The 21,880-nt window shown below is 37.1% G+C and overlaps 1 protein-coding gene across 2 annotated transcripts; it reads left to right on the top strand.

Annotated features, from left to right (window-relative positions):
- Window positions 1–1,361: 1,361 nt before the first annotated feature.
- Window positions 1,362–19,828, top strand: LOC103724377 (alpha/beta-Hydrolases superfamily protein). Of its 2 annotated transcripts, XM_008815609.5 has the most exons (9): window positions 1,362–1,670; window positions 5,932–6,168; window positions 12,814–12,860; window positions 13,353–13,471; window positions 13,557–13,717; window positions 14,724–14,833; window positions 14,927–15,026; window positions 19,293–19,416; window positions 19,514–19,828. In XM_008815609.5, the coding sequence occupies exons 1-9, from the start codon at window positions 1,498–1,500 to the stop codon at window positions 19,640–19,642; spliced, it is 1,200 nt and encodes a 399-aa protein (XP_008813831.1). In that variant the 5' UTR covers window positions 1,362–1,497; the 3' UTR covers window positions 19,643–19,828. The 2 variants fall into 2 exon arrangements, with proteins under 2 accessions (XP_008813831.1, XP_017702438.1); XM_017846949.5 differs by lacking the exons at window positions 14,724–14,833; window positions 14,927–15,026.
- The last annotated feature ends 2,052 nt before the right edge of the window (window positions 19,829–21,880 follow it).

The raw sequence follows: 21,880 nt of genomic DNA, 5'->3' as shown, positions 1-21,880 counted from the left end.
TTTCTCTCTCTCACCACGCATCACAGACTCATACACAGCCAATAGCAGATGATAGGAGTCCAGAGAGCATCTTGCATAATCCCATATTACATTAACAAACCCCGGAGGTATAACTAATAGTCAAATTTGGGTTTTAATATGCCTGACCCTCATTGCTAAGTATTATACAACAACATGTCATCAGTGACGTTACCGTGTTCGTTTTGACCCGTTAAACAAATCATCATTAAAGCCAAACACCTCCACAGCGGTTGTTCAATGTTCAAAGTTCCTCAGCTGGACCTCAACGGGCCAGGTCGTTGCCGATCCCGGAGGCCATATAAAACGGCTCTCCGTTCCTTGGACTCCAAAGGATGGCCAGAGACGCTCTCTCTCGCGCCGCCCACGCTCGGACTCGAGGAAAAGTTGTGCGCGTGAGTTTTTTTTTTAATATTTTCTAAAGGAAAAGTTGTGCGTGGGAGTTGTACGGGATTGCTTTAGGGGCAGGTCAGCCGCGGATCTGTGTTAGTTGAGGGAAGCGGTGACGTTGGAGTAACAGATTCAACTGGCCTATATGGTATATTATTTATGGTTGGACCGAAATGCTAGAATTTTTGATGATAGACAGAAACTTTCATGGTGTATTGTTGAGAGGGCCCGCATTTAGACGACTGAGATCATCAAAGCTACCTCACTGAGTTTATTTAGGATGGCCAGGGACATCTGGGACCCCCGCTCGGCAGCTTTAGCATCAGCTTCAGCGCCTAGGTTTCTCCTTATCTGAAGGTGAATTTCGATGGTAGCGTTCCAGAAGTTGGTGGTGAAGGTGGTGTAAGTTTTGTGATTAGAGGCCACAACTCACAGCTGATTACTGCTGGTGGGCGATAGATCGATGGGCTCTCAGCTACAGAGATGGAGCTCAAGGCAGCATGAGAGGGGATTTCCTATGCGAGATGGAGGTTAGGGGCCGAGCACATTATCTTGGAGGGTGACTCGGCTACAGTGATCGATTGGATACAGGAGGAGAGATGACAGTACCCTGCTGTGCGACATCAGGTTGATGCTGAGAGATTGTAACGCCTTTCAGATAGTGCACGTGTACCGAAAAATGAATAGGGCTGCAGACTGGGTTGCATCTTACGCTGCGCAGCACTCTTGAGAGATACTTTGGCTGCACCGGGGGGGCCCTCCCTTGCTTTTGAGCCAGGTTCTAGTCTCTGATTCTGTTGGCAGGTCCTGCACTAAAGTAGAGTAAGGTGCCATTGTACCAAAAAAAAAAAAAAAAAAAAAAAAAAAAAAAAAGAAAAGAAAGAAAGAAAGAAAGAAAAAGAGGTCCAGTAAATAGAATTCCTAATTATTAATAGAAAGCATGGATTCGGGCACATGAGACCCCGAGATAGCATAACGCTGTCGAAACGTGGGTGCTCGCGCGGGTCCGGCAGTTCGGCCTCTGTTGCGTATTTATTAGCGAAGATCGAGAGGCTCGCATTCAGCCTGTAACGCGACCGGGAGCGGGGCATGAGCCGAGCGACGGCGGGGAGAATGGCCGAGGAGATCAGAAGGGCGAGCGTGGAGTCGCAGGCGGCGTCTTCGTCGGCGACGAGGTGGGCGTGGCCGTCGGTGCTACGATGGATCCCCACGTCCACCGACCGCATCATCGCCGCCGAGAAGCGCCTCCTCTCCCTCGTCAAGTATGTCCCTAAGCACCAATCCCATCTCCCTTATTCTATCGATTATTTCGCGAAAGAAAGCTTTAATTTGTTCCGGAGTGCAATTATGTTGCTTCTGTGGAGTTCTATGGATTCAAAACCGTGCATTTTTTCTTCCGGTTTGAGGATTAGTTTTGAATCTGTAATCTTCGATTGCAAATTATTGGTTCGTGTGAGAATTTCACTACCTCAAGCTTAATTTTTTTGCATAATGATCAAACTGAGAAGTCTTAATGGTCATGCAAGCTAGGGTTTTTAACTTGGATATATGGTGTAGATTAGTTGGAAGACAAGGATTATGAGTTGTGGCTTAAAATTTTAGATTCCCAAAGGAGATCCTGCCGTATGGTTATGCAGATATTTTGCAGTAATTTTTGAAAGTAATTTTTGAGTATGTGTCTGAATTGATACATTGTCTATGACCTTTGTTCTGTTCCTTTCTCCATTTGGTTCAAGTTTCAAGGGGTGTCTCAGGTTTCTTTATACTCCAAAAGCTCCAGTAATGGCACAGTTTCCTTAGTTGATGTTGATAGCACTTGATATCTCTATCAAGAGCAATAAAGATTAGAAAGGGCAAAAAAAAGGAGAAGAAGAGGGAGAAGAGAACAGTTATTTGATTTGGGTAAACAGCCCTTGGGTTTGTACATATTTATATTCCACATAATTACTAGCCTTTCAAAAGCAAGGCAATGCAATATAGCCATGACTCAATTTATCCAAGAAGTAGTAGCAAATTAAAAAGCTAAAAGAAATCAGCCCAATAGTGAGAAACCCTCTATCATAACCCAATCCTAACAAAATAAGAGCTCCTAACACTCCTCCCTTCAAAACTGACCTTCTCTTTAAAGTTGGATTTTATTTATTTTGCAGTATATGGTGATTTTTGTTGTCTTGTTCAGCTGGCATCTTTTGTGAAGGGCTAGCTTTTGTGCATGCAGACTGTAATATCTTCCATGTGCAACAATATCTCTAGGATCACTTTCCATCTGAATGTGAAAAGATGCCTTTAATTGTTCATTTCCAAAGCTCTTTTTGTGTAGCCTACATAATAGGCACGTTGAGGGCTTGGTGTCAGGTAATTCGTCTTGGAACACTTCATATTACTTATCATGTGTTATGTTCGCTTCTTTGAGCACAAACCATATTCATTAAATCTTTTCCCCTATAACCTAGCAATGAAGATGGTTGGGCACATTGTTTGATGGTTGGGCACATTGTCTCTCATTAGAAGTTCACAAGGGTGGTTGCATTATACTGTCACAAACTCCACTGAAGAGCCGCTTAAACAAATCTGATACCCCAAATAAAAATTCATCTAGGAATTTTTGTAAGTTCACCATTAACATTCTTATATTTTAAACAGTGTAAAAGAGCAAGTATTCCATTTACAAATTCTTTCAAATTCTTTCTATCTAGGCAACCCATGGTATAACTCAAGTTGGATAGTATCATTGGAGGGATTGGGGTAGGCAATCTTGATCTTTGAACCATCATTAATATGATATGGCTTTCCATTCTCTTATTCTTATCTCTATTTGATGGTTTATTGTTTTTTTAACGTTGGTGGATGTTGAGAGATTTGTGGGCTTCCTATAAGACCTGAGGCGGTTGGAGAAAACTCTTTCTCCACTTCGTTGAGGCTCAAAGTTATAATACATTGGTCTATATGAGTCCTGTTAGAAACTTTATTTCTTATGTGTTTTGCTTTCCACCTATATTTCTTTCCTTCCCAATTTGTTTCATAGTTCTCTAGGCAATTGAGAAGGGTCAGTTCCATTGACTCCTTTCATCATGTGAGAGCTTAGGGGGGCGTTTGGTATGGGGTGATCATCCTAGAATCAAGGGTGATGTGGGTAGAGGTGATGAGATCACCGCATTTGGTTGCACCACAGTGATCCTACGTGGCGGTGATCCTAAATCACCTTCACTTTTTAAATCACCGCGCAACCCAGTGGTGGGATACCCGTCCTTGAGGTCGAAAATCCAAGATCACCCTACGACAGTGATCTTGGATTGAAAGTTAAAGACAAAGATACCCCTCAATTTAGCAGAAAAATTGATATATCAATATACCATCAATATATTATGCCAATGTTATATATATATAATATTATGTTGATATTATGTATTATATTAATGATATACATTATATTATAATATATTACTAATCATATTATTATCATATTATTATTGAAGGATAATTTTAAATTATAGTAGAAATATATTATTATATTTTATATTTATATAACGAAAATATTTAATATATTACTCCTATTTACCTTATTTTTTTAATCAAAATAATTATTAGTATTAAAAAATCTATTATAAGTATAAATAAAAATATTAATTCTATAATGAAAAATAACATATTTTTATAAGATTAATAATTTATAGGATTAATAAATATATTTTTATAGAATATATTAATAATTAATATATTGATAAATATATTAATATTTTATTATAATATATTTTATATGATTAATAAATATATGATAAGAGCTACTAAAAGTAGAATATTTGACAAAATTATGGAGCTATTATAGGAATTAGCATATTGACTTACATTTTTTATTCATGAGAATGAAAAACACATAAAAAATCCATCTAAGATATATCAGGGGTATTTGTGGTATTATGTGGTCAGTGATGTTGGATCTCCGTACGATACCAAACAAGTTACTCATGGATACCTGGAGATTTTTAATCACTGGACCATGGCTTACCAAATATATTGATCTTAGATCACTGGAGATCAAATCACCCCAGCATTCAGATTACCGGGGATCTTAGATCACCGTGGTGATCCTGTTGGGGTTACCAAACGCCCCCTAGGGTTATTGAGAGCCTAGGGTTGTACCTTGGAGCCCTTGTGATCACCTAGACCTATGTGTAGTGGGGTCATCATAGGTTTTTGGCAGCAATACTCGTGCCTCTTCTAGGCCAGATTCTCTGTTTTCCTTTAAATTTTATATATGAATGTTTCCAACAGTCTAAAACCTTTAATTCATAAATTTTCTATGATTTTGTAGCTTGCTATCAGGTTCTTTTTGTTCTAGAAAAATATGGTCTAGTGCAGTTAGTACTTAGTAGCCTATTATTTCATGGTTGTGCGAGTTGCTGGAATTTCTGATTATAGTATCTGAACTACACACATATATATGTACATATATATCATGCATAGACACACACACATATACACACATATATACATATATATACATATTTGTACATATATACATACATACATATATATATATATATATGTAAATGTGTATATGTGTATATATATATATGTGTGTGTGTGTGTGTGTGTGTGTGTGTACGGTACCGTCCGGTATGGTACGGTACAACATACCATGATATAATCACAAACTCAATTAGAGAACCGCTCAAACAAATTTGACACTCTAAATTGTTGTTATTAGCAATTCTTTTAAGTTCATCTTCAAAATTCTGATACTATAAGGGGCCTAAAGGAGCAAGTATTCCTTCAACAAATTCTTTCCATGTAGGGGACATGGTTAAGAGTTGGTTAATGCTAAAGCTTCATTATTGAAGATTGAATATGAAGAAACCTTGCAATGGGAACCCAGTACCTTCCTTTCATATCTTCAAATATCTACCCAGTAAAAGTCTAATTTGCACGAAAGTTGTGTTCTTTGCTAACATAGAGGCAAAAGACTTGTATCTTTGTGTTTGGGGTTCCGCATGTCTGTGTTTATGTACATTGAAATAGAGAGATATTTTGTACAATGACCCCCAAAAACTCTAATATTATTGCGTACCTTAAGAAAATGGGGTACTATAAGCCCTTTTTGGTTCCTATTTCTATCGTTATAAGTTATAATTATCATCATCTGGGCAAATGCCATTATTATTAATTAGTATTTTATGGTTTAATTTGTTACTCAGTCTGGTGCTTAATGATCAATATTGAATTTGTATTTGTATTTAAAAGTTTTTGTTATATGAAAAAGAGACCTTTTCTTCAGTTTCTTACCCAGTGTGTGAGATTTTAAATGGTAGTTTTGGAATATATTAGCAAGATCTATTAGGTTCTCCGGTTTCTATGCTCTTAGATACTTAGTTGGATCATGTAGGCAGATATTTGGAAGCTTTAATATATTCAAATAATATGTGTAAAACCAAATATTTCAGTATGTAATTTATGGATTTCTTTTTCTGTTTATGTATTTCAAAGATCAAATTATTATTTCTAGGAGTTCTTTTTGTATTTCAGAACTGGATATGTCCAAGAGCAAGTAAATATTGGTTCTGGGCCACCTGGGTCAAAGGTTAGATGGTTCAGGTCTTCCAGTGATCAGCCCAGGTTTATCAATACAGTGACATTTGACAGCCAGGATAACTCGCCGACACTTGTCATGGTTCATGGATATGGTGCTTCTCAAGGTTTCTTCTTTCGAAACTTTGATGCCCTTGCTAGTCGTTTTCGAGTTATTGCCATTGATCAACTCGGGTAAGCAATACCATTACTTGAGCACTCTCTTAGCAGCAAATTCTCTGAATATTCATTTTTCTCCTTTCTTTGATCTTTATTTAGTTAAGAGTTTTAACCTGTAAATATTTGTATTTTTCATTATGATCATGGCTATGCCTGAAGGGGAAGGAATATATCTATTCCAACTAATACACAGCTTATCTAATGCTTCCAAAATTACTAGCAACTTCTCTGAATATTCATTTTCTCTTTTCTTTGATCTTCATTTAATTCATTTTTCTCTTTTCTTCAATCTTCATTTAATTAAGAGTTTAACCAATGTAAGGTTTAAATATTTATATTTGTCATTGTGATTATGTTACATCAAGGGTAGGAATAGATTTATTCCAAATAATAAACAGCATGTTGGATGCATCAAAAAATATCTAATAACCTTGGTCTTTCAACTTCCATCTTGCAAATCTTGTTTGGAATAACACTAGAAACCACACCAAGTGAAAAAAAAAATTCTCCAAGTTTGAAAATTAGCCCAACCTTTTCAGAAACCACCATCATTGCTAGAATTCTCGAGCCACCATGTAGCTTTATTTTTCTTAAATAGTTTCGAAAAAACCTAGTTCCTTGGTGGCTACATTATTGTAGTTCTAGTCCAAGGCACCTTCTATACTTAAAAGATGCTACTTTAACCATAATTTCAAGTGCAATTTTTGAACCAGAACAAGGCACAAACACTAGAATGAACAGCTGCATGCCAAGTATGGGCGTGCAGCTGTGCTCAATACATGCTGAGCATGCCGAGTGTTCCATGTGGGCCAGTGACTAGCATGAGTATTGGCACTGGCACCTTAGTCTTCGACTTCAACTAACATTTCACTTGATTGTCTTTCGGATTCAGGCGATCAAAATTAAGTCCTAGACTTTCTCCAAGGGAAACTTCTCTCTCATTTTGACCAACTTTCTCATAACTTTTCTATGGCTTTGAAAGTACTTTTAGGACTTTGACACTTCTTATCGTCGTCATAACATAATCCAATAAAATTGGGATATTCTACTATAACATATTAACACTCTTTGAGTTCATATACTTGGATGCCTTTGTTTAAATTTCTTGAACACAAATTCTATTCATTGCCTTGTTGCAACTTTCATGATAAACAAATTTAACAAAATAAGGTCATCTTTATCTATTTTAGGAACATTAAATTTTGTAATTGCTACAGTGCAGTGCTTTCCATTGACCTTGTTGTAGAGAGAACCTCTAGACTTCAGTACTTTTCCTTAAACTAGTCAAGACACCTTTAAATCTTAATTGTTTATACTTAAAGATGCTAGTTTTACTAACCTTTTACCCAGTCATCTTCTAACTTAGTTGTTGGAAACAAAGTCCTGAATTTTTTCTGCAAGAGAAACTCTTTCTTTCTTTCCTCAAGGTCTGTTTGTTTCCTTGTAGATGAAATTGAAAATCAGGGAAGTCATGAAAGAAGCAACTTTCAAGAGTTCATTAAACCATTAATCTGCCATCCTATGTATCTCACTAATTACCATAACTTCCATATAGTATATTATTTAGAAAAAAAAAAACAAATAATGACCTCCTAATCAAAAGTCACTTTTATGGCATAAAAACCATCCTGCTTTCCTCAGTTTCCTATCTAGTACAGGCAGTCTCTCCAACAAAGAAAATGCAAAACAAATTATTCAAGAGTAATTTGAAACAGAAGATGTCTACTGTTTGAAAATCTTGTAAATGGACCTTCATTCCTAGGGATTCATTTCCAAGGAATTCACTGCCATTGTTTCTTGTAGTTAAACTGAAACAAGCAGATCCGTAGTTTACCAACTTTGTAGTGGAACTTTTTAGGGAGCTGAAAATATTTTAGATCTTTGGCACTTAATACCATTACCATATCACTAAGTCAAATGAGATGTTTTGCTGCAACAAATAAGTTCCCTGTGCTTCCATATACTTGGATATCTTTGTATAAATTTCTCGAATACAAATTCTGATTGTTTCCATCTTGCGACCTTTATAATCAAAGGGACCTACTATAATAGGGATCTTTTTATCTCTTTTATCCATTCATCTTTTTAATAGCGCAGTTCAGTGTTCTCCCCTAACCTTGTTTTGGGAAGCACCTTTGCATATTAATGTTCTGCTCGAACTTGAGATTTCCTGTCTTCATCACCATACAGTGCTTTTACTTGTAAACATAAAAATTGCTGAAGAAAGCATCCAGCAAGAGTATAAGATATGTAACTCATTCTAATTGATTGCATTTAGATTCTACAAGCACCAAAATTTTCCACTGGATGCAAGGATATGCAATAGTAACCCTTAGGAAGAGACTTTATTATTGGAGTATGTTTTCCATCTTGCAATGACATAACCCTATTTAAAATGAAACTGGACAAATTGATGATCACTTCCTTGCACCAACTGGGAGATAGCTGTAAGAGACACGTCACACCCCAAACCTGCCGCTTAGGCCTGGCACGTGACATGGCCACATATTTCCTAGGGCACGACCTTAGAGAATATGCAAGGTCTAAAGATCTAAACCTATTACCTAATAACAACAGATTAGAAATTAAGATAGACAGACACTTTATAAATAAATGTTGAAAATATAGGGTTTAGATACATCCGATATCAGAAACAAAATCTAGCACACACTTTCTCCAAAATCTCGGATCGACCATGTGAAGCTAAGCATCCTGCGGCTATGAAAAGATATCAAATAATAATATGAGCTAACAACTTAGTAAGAATCCTCCATGCACACACACCACCATAAATGAGATAACAATTTTAGAATATATATATATAACTGTTAAGATAACATTAAAATGTGGCAAGTATAAAGTTCATATTGCTAACAATTTGGTAATTAAATATTTATTTGATCACAGATTGTTTAATATATTTCACATATAAAACAAAATCAATGCCAATCAGCGGATCATATACTACTAGTAAAGCAGCATCGAATGCATATGACATATCACCGAAATAGCACTTCAGTTATCCATAGCATATATCACCAGGTCAATAGTTTCATTGAATAGTATTTTTAGTTAGATTCTTTCTCCTTTATCTGATTAGCACATCAGATTTGACAACACTATTATTCCAGCATTGGACTAGCGATGACCATGCTCCAGCTTGTGGCAGGCCAAACCACATATCATGCTTCCGTCCAAGGTCCGCCGTACCGGTACCGGTCGGTGTACCGGTACCGGCCCGGCCCGGTACATACCGGTCCCATATCGGTCTATATTGGTTCCATACCGATTTCGTACCGGTACGACAGTCGTGCTGGCCGGTTTTTCAATGAAAAACTTCCGGTACTAGATTTCACGCTGATCCGGTACCGGTCCCTACCTGGATCGGTTCGTATCGGCCCGTACCGGCCGGTACGGCATACCTTGCTTCCGCCTATGGCCAAAAACCACGATACTGCAACTTAGCCCACAGTTGACACACCATATATACCATGTTTGATGTGTGGCCAACTAGTCTAGATGCTCCACTTTTTCTCGATCTTATAGTTATGACCAAGAAATGCCGTACCGGTCCGTACCGGCCGGTACGGGCCGGTACGTACCGGTCCGTACCGGCCGGTACGGGCCGGTACGTACCGGTCCGGTCCCTGACCGGTATCGGACACAGATGAAAACCGGTATTTCCGGTTTTCTTCTGTGAACCGGCCGGTACGGAGACCGTACCGGCCGGTACCGGCCGGTACCGCTTGGTACCGGCCTCGTACCGGTGCGAACCGGCCGGTTCGCACCGGTACGGTGTTTTTTTGGGGGGGGGGACCACAGCGCCTCGCTGTGGTGTTGTTTTTTTTTTTTGATGGGAAAGAAAGTGGTCCGGACCGGTACGGTACCGGTCCGGACCGGTACCGTACCGGTCCGGCCGGCCACCGGTACGCCGATCCGGACCGGTACGGCGGACCTTGGTTATGACAAAACCTAGTTTACTTAAAAGTCACTTATAGTTAAGCATAATGTATCATGTTGAATTGTTTTTTTGGTATTGGACTAGTCACAACCATGCTCTCGGCTGTGGCAGGCCAAACAAAATCATGCCCTGTCTCCTAAGGCTGAAACCATATACATTGTGTTTCATCCTTTCAGGCATGCCAACCAATCCATACCCCATCTTACAATTATGCCAAAATTATGATTTTCTTTAAATTATTGACACCTAACATGATCACTATAATTAGGCATAAATTAATATAGTTCATACGTAGTTAAATTAGGTCATATCATGATCCAAGCAACATTAAAATCATCAACACATAATACATGTACTAATAAATGTAAAATATGCACAATCATATAGGCGATAGTGAAAAGGGATTCGTACAAATTATTTATCTTTATCATTAATATATTATATATCTATGTACAAAATATCCATAATCATGTGAGTGGTCGTGTTCAGAGATTCTTACCTTTACTGGTAGCACAACCAACCAAACATGTCAACTCGGTTTGCAACTCCACCTAACGCACTTGGTTAACCTAAAATTAATATTCAACATAATGAAATTTAGAAATCAACTTCACCACCAATTTAAATAATTAATTTCTATTTTTTAATTTTTCAAATCCGATTTTTCATCATTAACACTAATCCTATAGTTTCTACAGCCTAATCGCAATAGTTAAATTAAAGAAATAAAGGTCTAGAATTTACCTTAGCTAGTGGGTCGAGGAGAGACCCTTTACTTGTCCTCTCTAGGTTCAGATTACTGTCCATCTACACATGATCAAATCCACCCTAATTAGGAAGATAATCTTGGATGAAAGAGGGGATTTGGGATGTTGGTCATGGGTCCAGGGTGGTGATCCTGGTTTAGGGGTTGGGTTGAAGATGGGATCAAGTTGGTGGGAAATGACCTTCGATTGGTCAACATAGGGTGAGAGAGTGTGTATGCCGGGTTTAGTTCGACTTATAGAGAGAGAGAGGAGAGAGAGAAAGATAAAGGGAAGAGAGAGAGATAGAGTAAGAGAGAGAGGAGAGAATGAGAAAAAGAAAGAGGAAATAAGGGCCTTGAGCCCATCCACTCGGGCAAAGAGGGGCTGAGAGAGAAAGAGAGGAATTGAGGAGGAAGGTGAAGGGGTATGGAGCTCACTAGCAAGGTGGCCACGTTTTTTGATGCTGCATGGAGAGGCAATGTTTCTAGTCGCTGGGTTTGATGCAGGATAGTGGAGAAACAATGGAAGAAGGGGGAGATGTGGTTCTTGACTGTCCACTGATGACGGCACCTAGCAGCCTCCATGGCTACCATTATAAATAGAGCGAGGGGAGTTGGTAGGGCTCATTAGTAAGGCTGTCAGGACTGGTAGCAACGGAGGCCACCAGACGACAAGGAAGCGGGGACAAGAGGGGGGTCTAGCTTGTGGTGACTAATCACATTCCTTGTTTGCGGGAAGGGGGTAATGGCAATGACGAGGTCGCAGTGTTAAATATAGAAGGAAGGGGTTAGGAGGCTTTTCAGTGGTCCGAATCGGGGAGGAGGAGAAAAATAAAAGGGGAAGCGGCGGCCTTGCCCTCCCTCCGGTTACCTTGGTGCGCTAGGTAACAGTCAGCCGACATCCCGAGGAGATGAGGCTATCGGTGGGTGCTCTCAATTGCGTGGTGCCACAATCGAGCATCCTTGTTTACACCACACCATAATAGGGTGATTCCTGTTCACTCGGTGGAGGAGATGAATCCCCTTTCTTCCTGCTGCTATTTGGTCGGGTGCATCTAGCTTGACCGGTCCCTAATCAAGGCCGGCTCACGATGGTCCTCACAAAACATGAGAGAAGCATTTATCTAACAAGGATTTAGATGAGAAGATGTTTTAGTTTAAGATGATTATTAGGTATTATGCAAAAGGTGAGACATGGTTTTTTGAGTCATAATATACAAATTATACGTAAGTTTCTCCCAAGCTTTAGCACCTTTTATGGTTTGCTAAGCTAGGGTAAATTGAGTGAAGGAACATGAATTAACTGTGCATTTTGATGAATTTCATCAAGAGAAGTGCGATTATACTTATCTTCCCCTCTCACCCAACTTCTCTATCTATTATTCTTCTCTCTCTCTCTCTCTCTCTCTCTCTCTCTCTCTCGCGTTAATCTGCATATTTTAATATTCAGATCCAGTCCAGATCACAAAGCAGGATCTGATCAATCTCTCCTCCTCTTTCCTTCTATCTATCTATCCTTGTTTGCTTCCTCGGCTTGTTTTACTTCATACCTTCCTTCTTTATGAGTTGCTATACCTTGATTTCAAAATGCATCACATCTATCTATTAAATAAAAAAAGGATTTGGTGACAAATCTATGTGGGTTCTCCAAAATTATCTTGGGACTTTGTGTGCCTTTTCTGTAATTTCAATTCATCATTTAGCTTGCTCCCCTGAAAGTTATTTTGGATTTCTTATTGAATTATCTCTCCGTTCCCTTTTCCTCTCCAATAGATTTACCTCCATTTTTTTGACATTTTGATTATATTGTGTTCTTTTCTTTTGGTTCTTAACTTTTTGGTTATATCTTTGTTTGGTTTGATGTTTTGATACTAATTACCATATTTGGTACATTTTGTGCTTTTATGATACATTCACATGGTAACAATTTATACTTGATTATTTTTCTTTGCAGTTGGGGTGGATCAAGTCGACCAGACTTTACATGTAAAAGCACCGAAGGTTTGTGAAGGCCACTTCTTTTGAACTAATAAATCATGTTATTTCCACCGTTGGGTTATTTGAAATTAATTAGTAGCCTAATATTCTTTAATTTTGTAATTTATTTATTTCTGTTAATCAAATGTTAAACTTGTTTCATGTATCTTCTCTAACCAACATTTTCCCTCAAGTGTAGTTCTATAAGAATGTGATTGGTTTTACTAAGATGTCACTAATAACAAGCTTCTAGTAGATGTTAAACTACTATTATTTAGATGAAAAGTGCTTAGCACTATTCTTTGATCATTTCTGCCCCCAGAGTCGCTTCCCACTGAAAAAGAATGAGAGTTGACATTATAATCTGGTCTAAAGATTCTTCATTCTCTTTTTTGTATTTCTTTCTGATGCTAGTGTTGGAATACTGACTTTTGTTAGAATTGTGATAGCATATATTTTATGTAGATCATTCACAAATTTTTTGTTTTTCATCTTTTATCCATTGAAATATTGCAGAAACTGAGGCATGGTTCATTGATTCTTTCGAAGAATGGCGCAAGGCCAAAAATCTCACTAATTTTATTTTGCTCGGGCATTCTTTTGGAGGATATGTTGCAGCAAAGTATGCTCTGAAGGTAATAAACTATTGAGGTGAATTATATACAAATTTTCTACAGGTGCGTTTTCTTGTGTCTATGATGTCTTTTGTTCTCTTTGCAGCATCCTGAGCACATTCAGCACCTGATTTTGGTTGGTCCTGCTGGCTTTACATCCGAGTCAGAACATAAGTCAGAGTGGTTGACAAAATTTAGAGCAACTTGGAAAGGAACAATAGTAAATCATCTATGGGAATCCAACTTTACTCCTCAAAAAATAATACGGTAATGTTTCTACCTTAGTATAATTTAAGTTTCTTCTAAAAGGGAATATTTTTAATTGCTCATTCCACTGATTACTTCTATATAGATATTTCTTGTTCATATGATGCTTCCTCAGTTCTTAAATAGTTGTAGGTATTGGAAGGAAGTGGCTTTCATTTAAACTTTCTGGTTAGGTTGATAATATAAGAAAAACGACATTTCATAATCATGCATTTAGTGCTGGTGGCATGGGCATGCTGACACACATGCCACCCTGTGTCACAGCAATAAAAAGATTAGTAACCTGTTATAAGAGATTATTTTTTTTAAAGAAAAGTTTAGTAAGTGTTGTGTAGCATAGTCCCAGGTACTGGTACTGACCTGAGATGGTACATGCTGGTTAGCACAGACTCTTAACATTTCACAATCATGCATTTAGTGCTGGTGGCATGGGGTATGCTGACACATATGCCACCTGTGTCAGAACAAAAAACAAAAAGCTTAATAAACCTTTTTAAGGAATATTTTTGAAAAATCTTTAATAAGTGTTTTGCAGAACCGTTCCAAGTACTGGATTGTAACCTGGCATGGTACATACTGGTTAGCACAGACTCTCGGCACTTGAAACATTAATTTTAATATGCGAAATCCTTGGCCAATCCCTGCATAGAACAAAAGCTCACTTTTGATATTATTGTGGTAGGTAAAACTCATTGCTGGAATAGTCCAACAAACCACCAATATAAAAGGAGTTGCAACAAAAAAGTTCTATAAATGTTCAAGGGTCTAGTATGTATCTGATTTGGATATGTATCTGACCTGGATTTTGGAGCTGGACACAACTCTATTTTAACTCAACACTTTAATTAACTTTTAAGTATTAGTTGCTTCTTGATGTATTCTAGTCTGTATCATTCTTCTCATTACAAGTAACACCCACTGGGTAATCAACCATTACATCAAAATATGTTTTCTAGGAGGTTAAGGATAATACGGTATATTTTTCCTTTGCTGCTTTGTCAAGCAGAGGTCTAGGACCTTGGGGCCCTGATCTAGTCCGCAGATATACAAGTGCTAGATTTGGTTCTTATTCATCTGGTGACATGTTGACCGAAGGGGAGTCCAGATTGCTAACAGGTAACTTTAACATACTGCTGTTGTCTAACATCAGAGTAAATATTCTAATTCTTTGACCTGAATTTTATAGTTTTCTCTCTTTCCTCAATGAAGATTATGTATACCATACTTTAGCTGCCAAGGCTAGTGGAGAACTGTGCTTGAAGTATATATTTTCTTTTGGGGCATTTGCGCGGAAGCCTCTTCTACAAAGGTTGGTACCTGTGCATTTTCTTATTAATTCTAAATATGAAGCTGTACCTAACAAAACAAAATGTAAACGTTACCAACCTTCTTGGTCCATTTGTGTCCCATAATTTCTTCTCGGTGAACAACTATTTATATGGTACCTTTTATTCCTGTTATCTGTGACATCAAATGAAGATTGGCTTTAAAAGTAGTTATAAACTTAATACCCTTATTCTGACCCAATTTCAGGGGTGCCACTCGTAGAACCATTCAAAATTCCTATACCAAAACTTAGGACACCAGTTAATGCTTGTCAGCTACGGTAATTGTTGATCTTGTAATTGTTTTCTGGTAGATAAGAATGTAGAAAGCAAAACTAACAAGTGAATGAGAGAAGAAAGCTGAGCAAGGAGTTCTGTTTTCTTACCAAACTAGTTATTTTGTATGTGCACTACACGTGCGCTAAACATGCTTTTATCAATGCAAACTTCAAAATTAATCTTCCATATCATATGCAATGATGCAAATAAACATGAAAAATTGATCAATTATCCAAAATAATATTAAACAATTTAAAGCAAGCCACCAGTTTGAATAAAATATAAAATAGTATTGTAATTAATTTAAATTGCATAGTTCATCCATGAAATGAAAGTAAAAATGACTATAGTAATGAGCTTCTATTAGATATTGCAGCAAAAGAGAAACAAAAAACAGTAGTTAGATAATGAAATTATGCAAATCTGCAACCAACCATCCAAAGTAATGTTTACTTGGTGAATAATTATTTCATAAATTAAAAAATCATCATTTTCCCTTCTGCATTGTAATATGGTGTAAGGTCTAATCATGATATCATAAGTTTAATCCTAGAAAAACCATTCTGAATTGAAATGAGCAGATAAATGTGATGGAAGATAACTAAAGCCATGTTTGGTGGATGTCAAGATTGAACAATTCTATCATCCCATTTTAATGAACACCTTTAGAAACCATTGTTGATAATTGTAATGGTTTCAACAAACATTATTTATTAATTCTTTCATGACTAAGATCATTTCATATTAAACAATCATGTTTATAATTATGGTTACATCTATTATAACCAAGAACTTATCAATAGAAGGAAAATGATGTTATTATTTGTCCAAAGTTAGCCAAATACTTTTCCTTTTATACCTTTTATTTGAACAAAGAAATATTTTATCTGGTTGGTGTCAAATTAAAAACATTATTTTATGTAAACAGTAACAATGCATATATTGAATAACAAATGTTGTTTTTTGGTTATAAAACATCTGGAAATGATAAAATAATGGCCCAATGATAATCTTTATCCAGAAACTGCTCCATTTTTTGAGTAGTTTTGTTGATGCCACAATAAGGGAAATGTTAGAACAACTCTAATCCATTGAGAGAGAGAAAAAGAAAGCAGCCTGTGTGGAGATCTGATGCGCAGACACATGCAAATATTAGGCTACAAATAAATCAAAATAAGGAACGTGAAATTAAGCACCAAAGGGAAGAGTAAATGCAGAAATAGAAAATGTCGAGATACATTCAGTGCTACCCTATTATAACCCTTCTTATTTTTTTAATCCCAATCTACATCGCATTTGCTCATTTGGATAGGTCATCTATCTTTCCCAGTGGTTGGAGCAATTAGTCCAGTACTTAAAAAAAAGGACCAAGTTTAGGTGTGAAAATGGAAATACAAAATTTTACAGAACCTCATTTTGTTATGTTTTATTGATCCAATATGTGAGGTAAGAAAACAAATTTTCTATGCAAACAATTATTTGAGAAAAGTCAAGAAATGAGATTTATGAGATACCTTTCCCGTTTTTTGAGATACCTGGCTACCTAGTTTCATAAAAACTTGTTTCTTGCAAACTCAAATCCAACCTTCTCATCTCTAGAAAAAGGCCAAGTCTCACATCCTCCATTCGCCCTTCCTTTCCTCCTCTTCTTCATGTCGTCATTTACCCCTTCTCTCCTACCCACTTCCCCTCCTCTCCATCAACCCCCTTTCTTCCTCCACCTCTCCTATTTGCCCTTTTTTCCCTCCTCCTATCCCACTTTCCCTCTCATTCACCCCCATCCTCTGGCATTGTTCCTCTCTTAGCCCTTCTCTTCCAATGGCCTAATTTTTTATCCTCTCCTCCCATCCTATTATCATGGTTTGACTTTTTAAACCTCCCAAGAACCATTCCCTTGCCTAACAACAAATTAAATATATACACCATTGTAAATTCTTGTATTTATAAAAAAATGGGTTTTATGAAAATAAATTGTGTATAACTAACAATTAAATAATGCCAGAAAGTCGCATGATGGACCTTATAAATTCCCATGACATCATGTTGAAACTAAGAAAATTGTAAGAAAATGAAAGGTTTACATTACTTTCTTATTTTTCTAAATCTCCTTCAGCAACAGCAGCAACACTCAAAAGACATTAAAGTGGTTTTTTCCTCTATATTAAATTTTTGTTCATGCAATATTCATTAGCTTCTCCAATACATATTGTCAAACCTTAGTACTTTTGGTTGCCAAATATTTTATCTGGTGTCAACATTTGCAATCTATGCTCTCAAAAAGAATAGAAACATCCGCATTCTAGTTTTCCCGGCTTTCTTATATCATTGCATTTTCTCTAATCTCTAGCAATAGACTTGCTAGCTTATTTGTCAAAGGAAAGAATAGAGGAGAGATGTCTTTGTATTCAAGTGACTTCCTCAAGCAACATCGTGTTTAGCCTCTTTTTGATGCACAACAACCTACCCATCAACCACACCTATTCATCAAAAGGGTTGTCAAGTGCATGAGGCACCTGCCACTGGGGCTTGGGGATGGTTAAATGTACGTAGCATTACCCCTTTGTGCGGAGAGGCTGCTTTTGTGTTTCAAACCTATAACGCTCATGTCATAGCGGAGCAACCTAACTCCTACTTTAAGGCTTACCCTCAACCACACCTTTTTATCATCTATGTAATTAAATTTAACTGTGTTGCATGTTTTAAAATGTCTGCAGATATGTATGTATTCGGACATGCATGTATATTCATGCGAATATATTCATACTTCCTCAGGCACCTTCGTGTATTAGCCTCTTCTTGATGCACAACAACTCATTCATCAACCACACCTATTCATAGAAGGGCAGCCCGGTGTACGAGACTGCTGCCACTATGGGGTTTGGGGAGGGTTAGATATACGTAACATCATCCCCTCGTGTGGAGAGGCTGTTTTTGTGTTTAAAACCTGTGATGCCCATGTCAAAGTATTGTTGCATTAAGGCTCATTCCTCAAACACACCTATTTATCACCTATGTAATTTAGCTGTGTTGCATGTCTTAAATGTCTGCAGATGTGTATGTATTCGCACATGCATATATATTCATGCAGATATATTCACACTCAAAGGTTACACGTGCAAAAATTTGTCAATATCTAAAGCTTTCCTAGATTCGACAAGTATATCTATGTCAAATATATGCCAAGTTAAAAAATGCTACATTTGCCATCTTAGATCATCAGTTATTCAATGCGCGAAAACTTTAACTTCCATGTGGTTTGCTATGTATATTAAGTTGCAATTGCTTCATATGAATTCCTTGCTAACTTTATCCTGTGGTCCCAGGCAATATCTTTATTCAATGGGGTGGTTGTTTTCTTATGTTTGCTCCTTTTTCTGTTTCTTTGAAATCACATGCTGCATGAACAGCTATATGTTTGAAGGTTCAGCAATGATCCTGTTTCATGAACATGTCTTTAGACTACTAATTGGCAGACATTGACGAATATGAGGATACAAGAGGTGCCACATGCAAGATGTCACTCTTATAGTCACAATGGTGAATTTAGAAATTTTACTCAACAGTGTAACCCTTTCCCCTTGAAATGCAGCATGATAAAACCATTGAAACTAAGAACTTGATGAGAGGAAAACTATGGAAAAGAGAGACCCAGAAATCTAATCTTGAGAATTGATATTAGGTGCTGCATTGACTCCATGGTTACAGTCACTGTAGGATGTGGCTTTTCTCTGCTGACCTGCCTCTGATGGGGCTTTGGCCTAACAAATAGCGCTCAGTCAAACCTGACCAGTTGAACTGCATCACATCTGAGTAAAAATTTTCCTTGATGGTTTTATGTTATTAACATCTTTTAGATTCACATAACTAGGTACATTAGTCCTTTGTTTACCCTTCTCATTGTTTTGACAGCAGGAATATATATTCAGAGACTTGCATTGGCATCACATAATGTCTTTGTTGCTTGCATGCAGTGCCTCAGAGTGGAAAGTGCCAACTACCTTTATTTATGGTTACGATGATTGGATGAACTTTCAAGGGGCACAACAAGCTCGCAAGGACATGAAAGTTCCTTGTGAAATCATAAGAGTTCCTCAGGTCTCTCTCTCCCTCTATCTATCTCTGTGCAAGCCTTCTTACTTTCAGACGAGCATGATGAAGATGTAACTTCTAAGTGCTTATTAATCAATTGCAGGGAGGGCACTTTGTTTTCATTGATAACCCTTCAGGATTCCACTTAGCGGTCTTCCATGCATGCCGGAGATTTCTATCCGCAGTTCATGTAGATGACCAAACTGTACCTGAAGGTATTACTGCTGTGTAGGTTGTCATCTTGTCCATTTTTCTACTTTAGGTGTCCTATAACACCATACCTGAAGGCATTACTGCTGTGTAGGTTGTCAAATGTATTATTACCATTCTTGTAACTCAATGTGTTAGCCAATACAATCATCTTTGTATGCTGTGTATCTTGTTGCTTTTGGAATAAATAGATGAACGACTTCAGATACTTACAGGATGTTCTGACAGGTTATGTTATCTTTTGGTCAAATGACCATCACAATCTGTGATGAGTTTAGCTCCGTTGGCTTTGGTGACTATATTCTGTTTATGAGTTTAGCTCCGTTACCTGCCTAATAACTGAAATTGAAATTCACGAGAATAAAGAAGCAAGATTAAACAAGCTACGGATAATACTGAAAAATTACCTAATATTTGTTTAATCATAACTCAATGATGATAGGAACAGGAAAACCATCAAGGAAAATCTAAAAAGTAGTTCGAATTTGGTAAGCTTATGTAGAAGTACCAATGCTGTCCCAATTATCCAATCATTCTTACCATGTCAGTGATAGAACTATAAAAGAAATTTAGACAAGTAAAATTTGAATAATCATATGTAAGCATACTTGATTACCATACCTGACAACAACAATTAATTCTTGATCATTTAATCAACCTTGTTCATTTAATGAAACAAAACTTTGAAAAGCAAAGAGAAAAAGTTGTAATCGAATAAGAAAAGGGTGGTTTAGAGCACGAGGCAGGATATAATGGATATACATAGCCTTCTCCTGCATATGAAGAGATTTTCTTTACATTTCGAGCTTGTGATATTCAAGTTATGATAGAGCAATCTTAACAATATGTTAAAATTTATTTTCAAAGTTGAAATCTGATACGCTAGTAAGAAAAGTTGGAACCATTTGCTCATTTTCATATTTGGGCCAAACAATTTGGTAACATTGATTGCATTTTGACTTCAATACCAAACAATGGAGATCTCATGGATAAGGATCGTAAATGGTAGGGGACTAAGAAGTAACTAATAGTTAAAGCAAAAAGAAGAGTATAGCCGGTGGAAGGAGCAAAATTATTTGTTCGGTCCGACAAGGTAACTACGAAGAATCAACTTAGAAATTGTGGTTTATGTTATCCACCACAAGAACATGAATGTTAATACAATAAATTACTAAACTTGTTTGGTTCTTTTAACATGTCCTAGGTTCATAGAACATGTAATTATGCATTTCTCATTTAAAGTTTAGCGGGTACTTCATCATTACTAGCACAAGAACTAAGGAAGCTATACCGTGATGGCGGACAAGGTGTATAATAGCGGAAAGAGTTGTCGAGTAAACAGATTAGGCCATCAGAATATGTGATAAGGCTCATCGTGGACATGATCATACAGTTAGTAAACTACAAGCAATAGACCCATGAAAAGCTCGGGAATACGTCATCACATAACCAAAAAAAAAAAAAAAAAATCTAATCTATCAGATTGCATGTATGACAGGTGGCTAAAGATCGAACTACATTTGATTCTGTGCAGAATCAAAAAATAATTTCTTTTTATTGTTTAATGAAAAATAGTGGAACCCTATTACAATTCATGATCCCTATCAAGCTAAGACTCCTGGACTCAAACATGCTCATTGATTGATTCTGCTAACCTACCTGACTAGTAGGCTTCTGAACTTTATGGACCCACCCTTGTCCCGTCCTGGCCAAAACTTGACCTATCACTGCTTAACCAACTTACACCCAAAATTTTACCATGATGATATTGAAGATATAGAGGCCTTCCTGTTCTCTAAAAAGGATGGAAGGTTGCGCTCAAATCCTCTCCACCTTCGCAACCTTCTAGGAGTCAACACCAACAAATGGGTTTTTCATAGAGCAGTGCAGCACTGGGCTTCAGACCCTAGCTACACAAAGAAAAAGTGAACCACCAATTAAAATATATGCAACAATTTTTATCATAGTTTGATCCAAATGACTTAATTTTACCTAGATCAACTCAAAAACATTGTCAGTGTTTTGGCTCCATGTTAAATTAATTATCAATCCATTAAAAAGTCGATGAAAAATGTATACTTCACCTAAATGGAAAAACCTTAGCAAAATTAACCCAACCTGAGAAAACAAACCCTCCTGACCCTAATTGGGTTGAGTTTGGATTTAGTGCATTTTACTTAGGGTTAAGTATGGGTCAGGATTTCCAGAACATTAAATGGATTGCTTATAGGTCAAAACTTTTATCCAATTTGGGTCGATG

Source organism: Phoenix dactylifera, chromosome 16, assembly GCF_051530095.1.
Source record: "Phoenix dactylifera cultivar Ajwa chromosome 16, Ajwa_hap1_PhDact_Kaust_v1.1, whole genome shotgun sequence".
NCBI lineage: Eukaryota > Viridiplantae > Streptophyta > Magnoliopsida > Arecales > Arecaceae > Phoenix > Phoenix dactylifera.
Note: the sequence above shows the minus strand (reverse complement) of the source record. Positions and strands in the feature narration are given on the sequence as shown.

Bases quoted from the DNA above. Each gene is read 5' to 3' on its own strand.
- LOC103724377 (XM_008815609.5), top strand. From the start codon at position 1,498: ATGAGCCGAGCGACGGCGGGGAGAATGGCCGAGGAGATCAGAAGGGCG. The intron at 1,671-5,931 runs GTATGTCCCTAA...TTTGTATTTCAG, and splicing joins CGCCTCCTCTCCCTCGTCAA to AACTGGATATGTCCAAGAGC. The intron at 15,027-19,292 runs GTTGGTACCTGT...GCTTGCATGCAG, and splicing joins CGGAAGCCTCTTCTACAAAG to TGCCTCAGAGTGGAAAGTGC.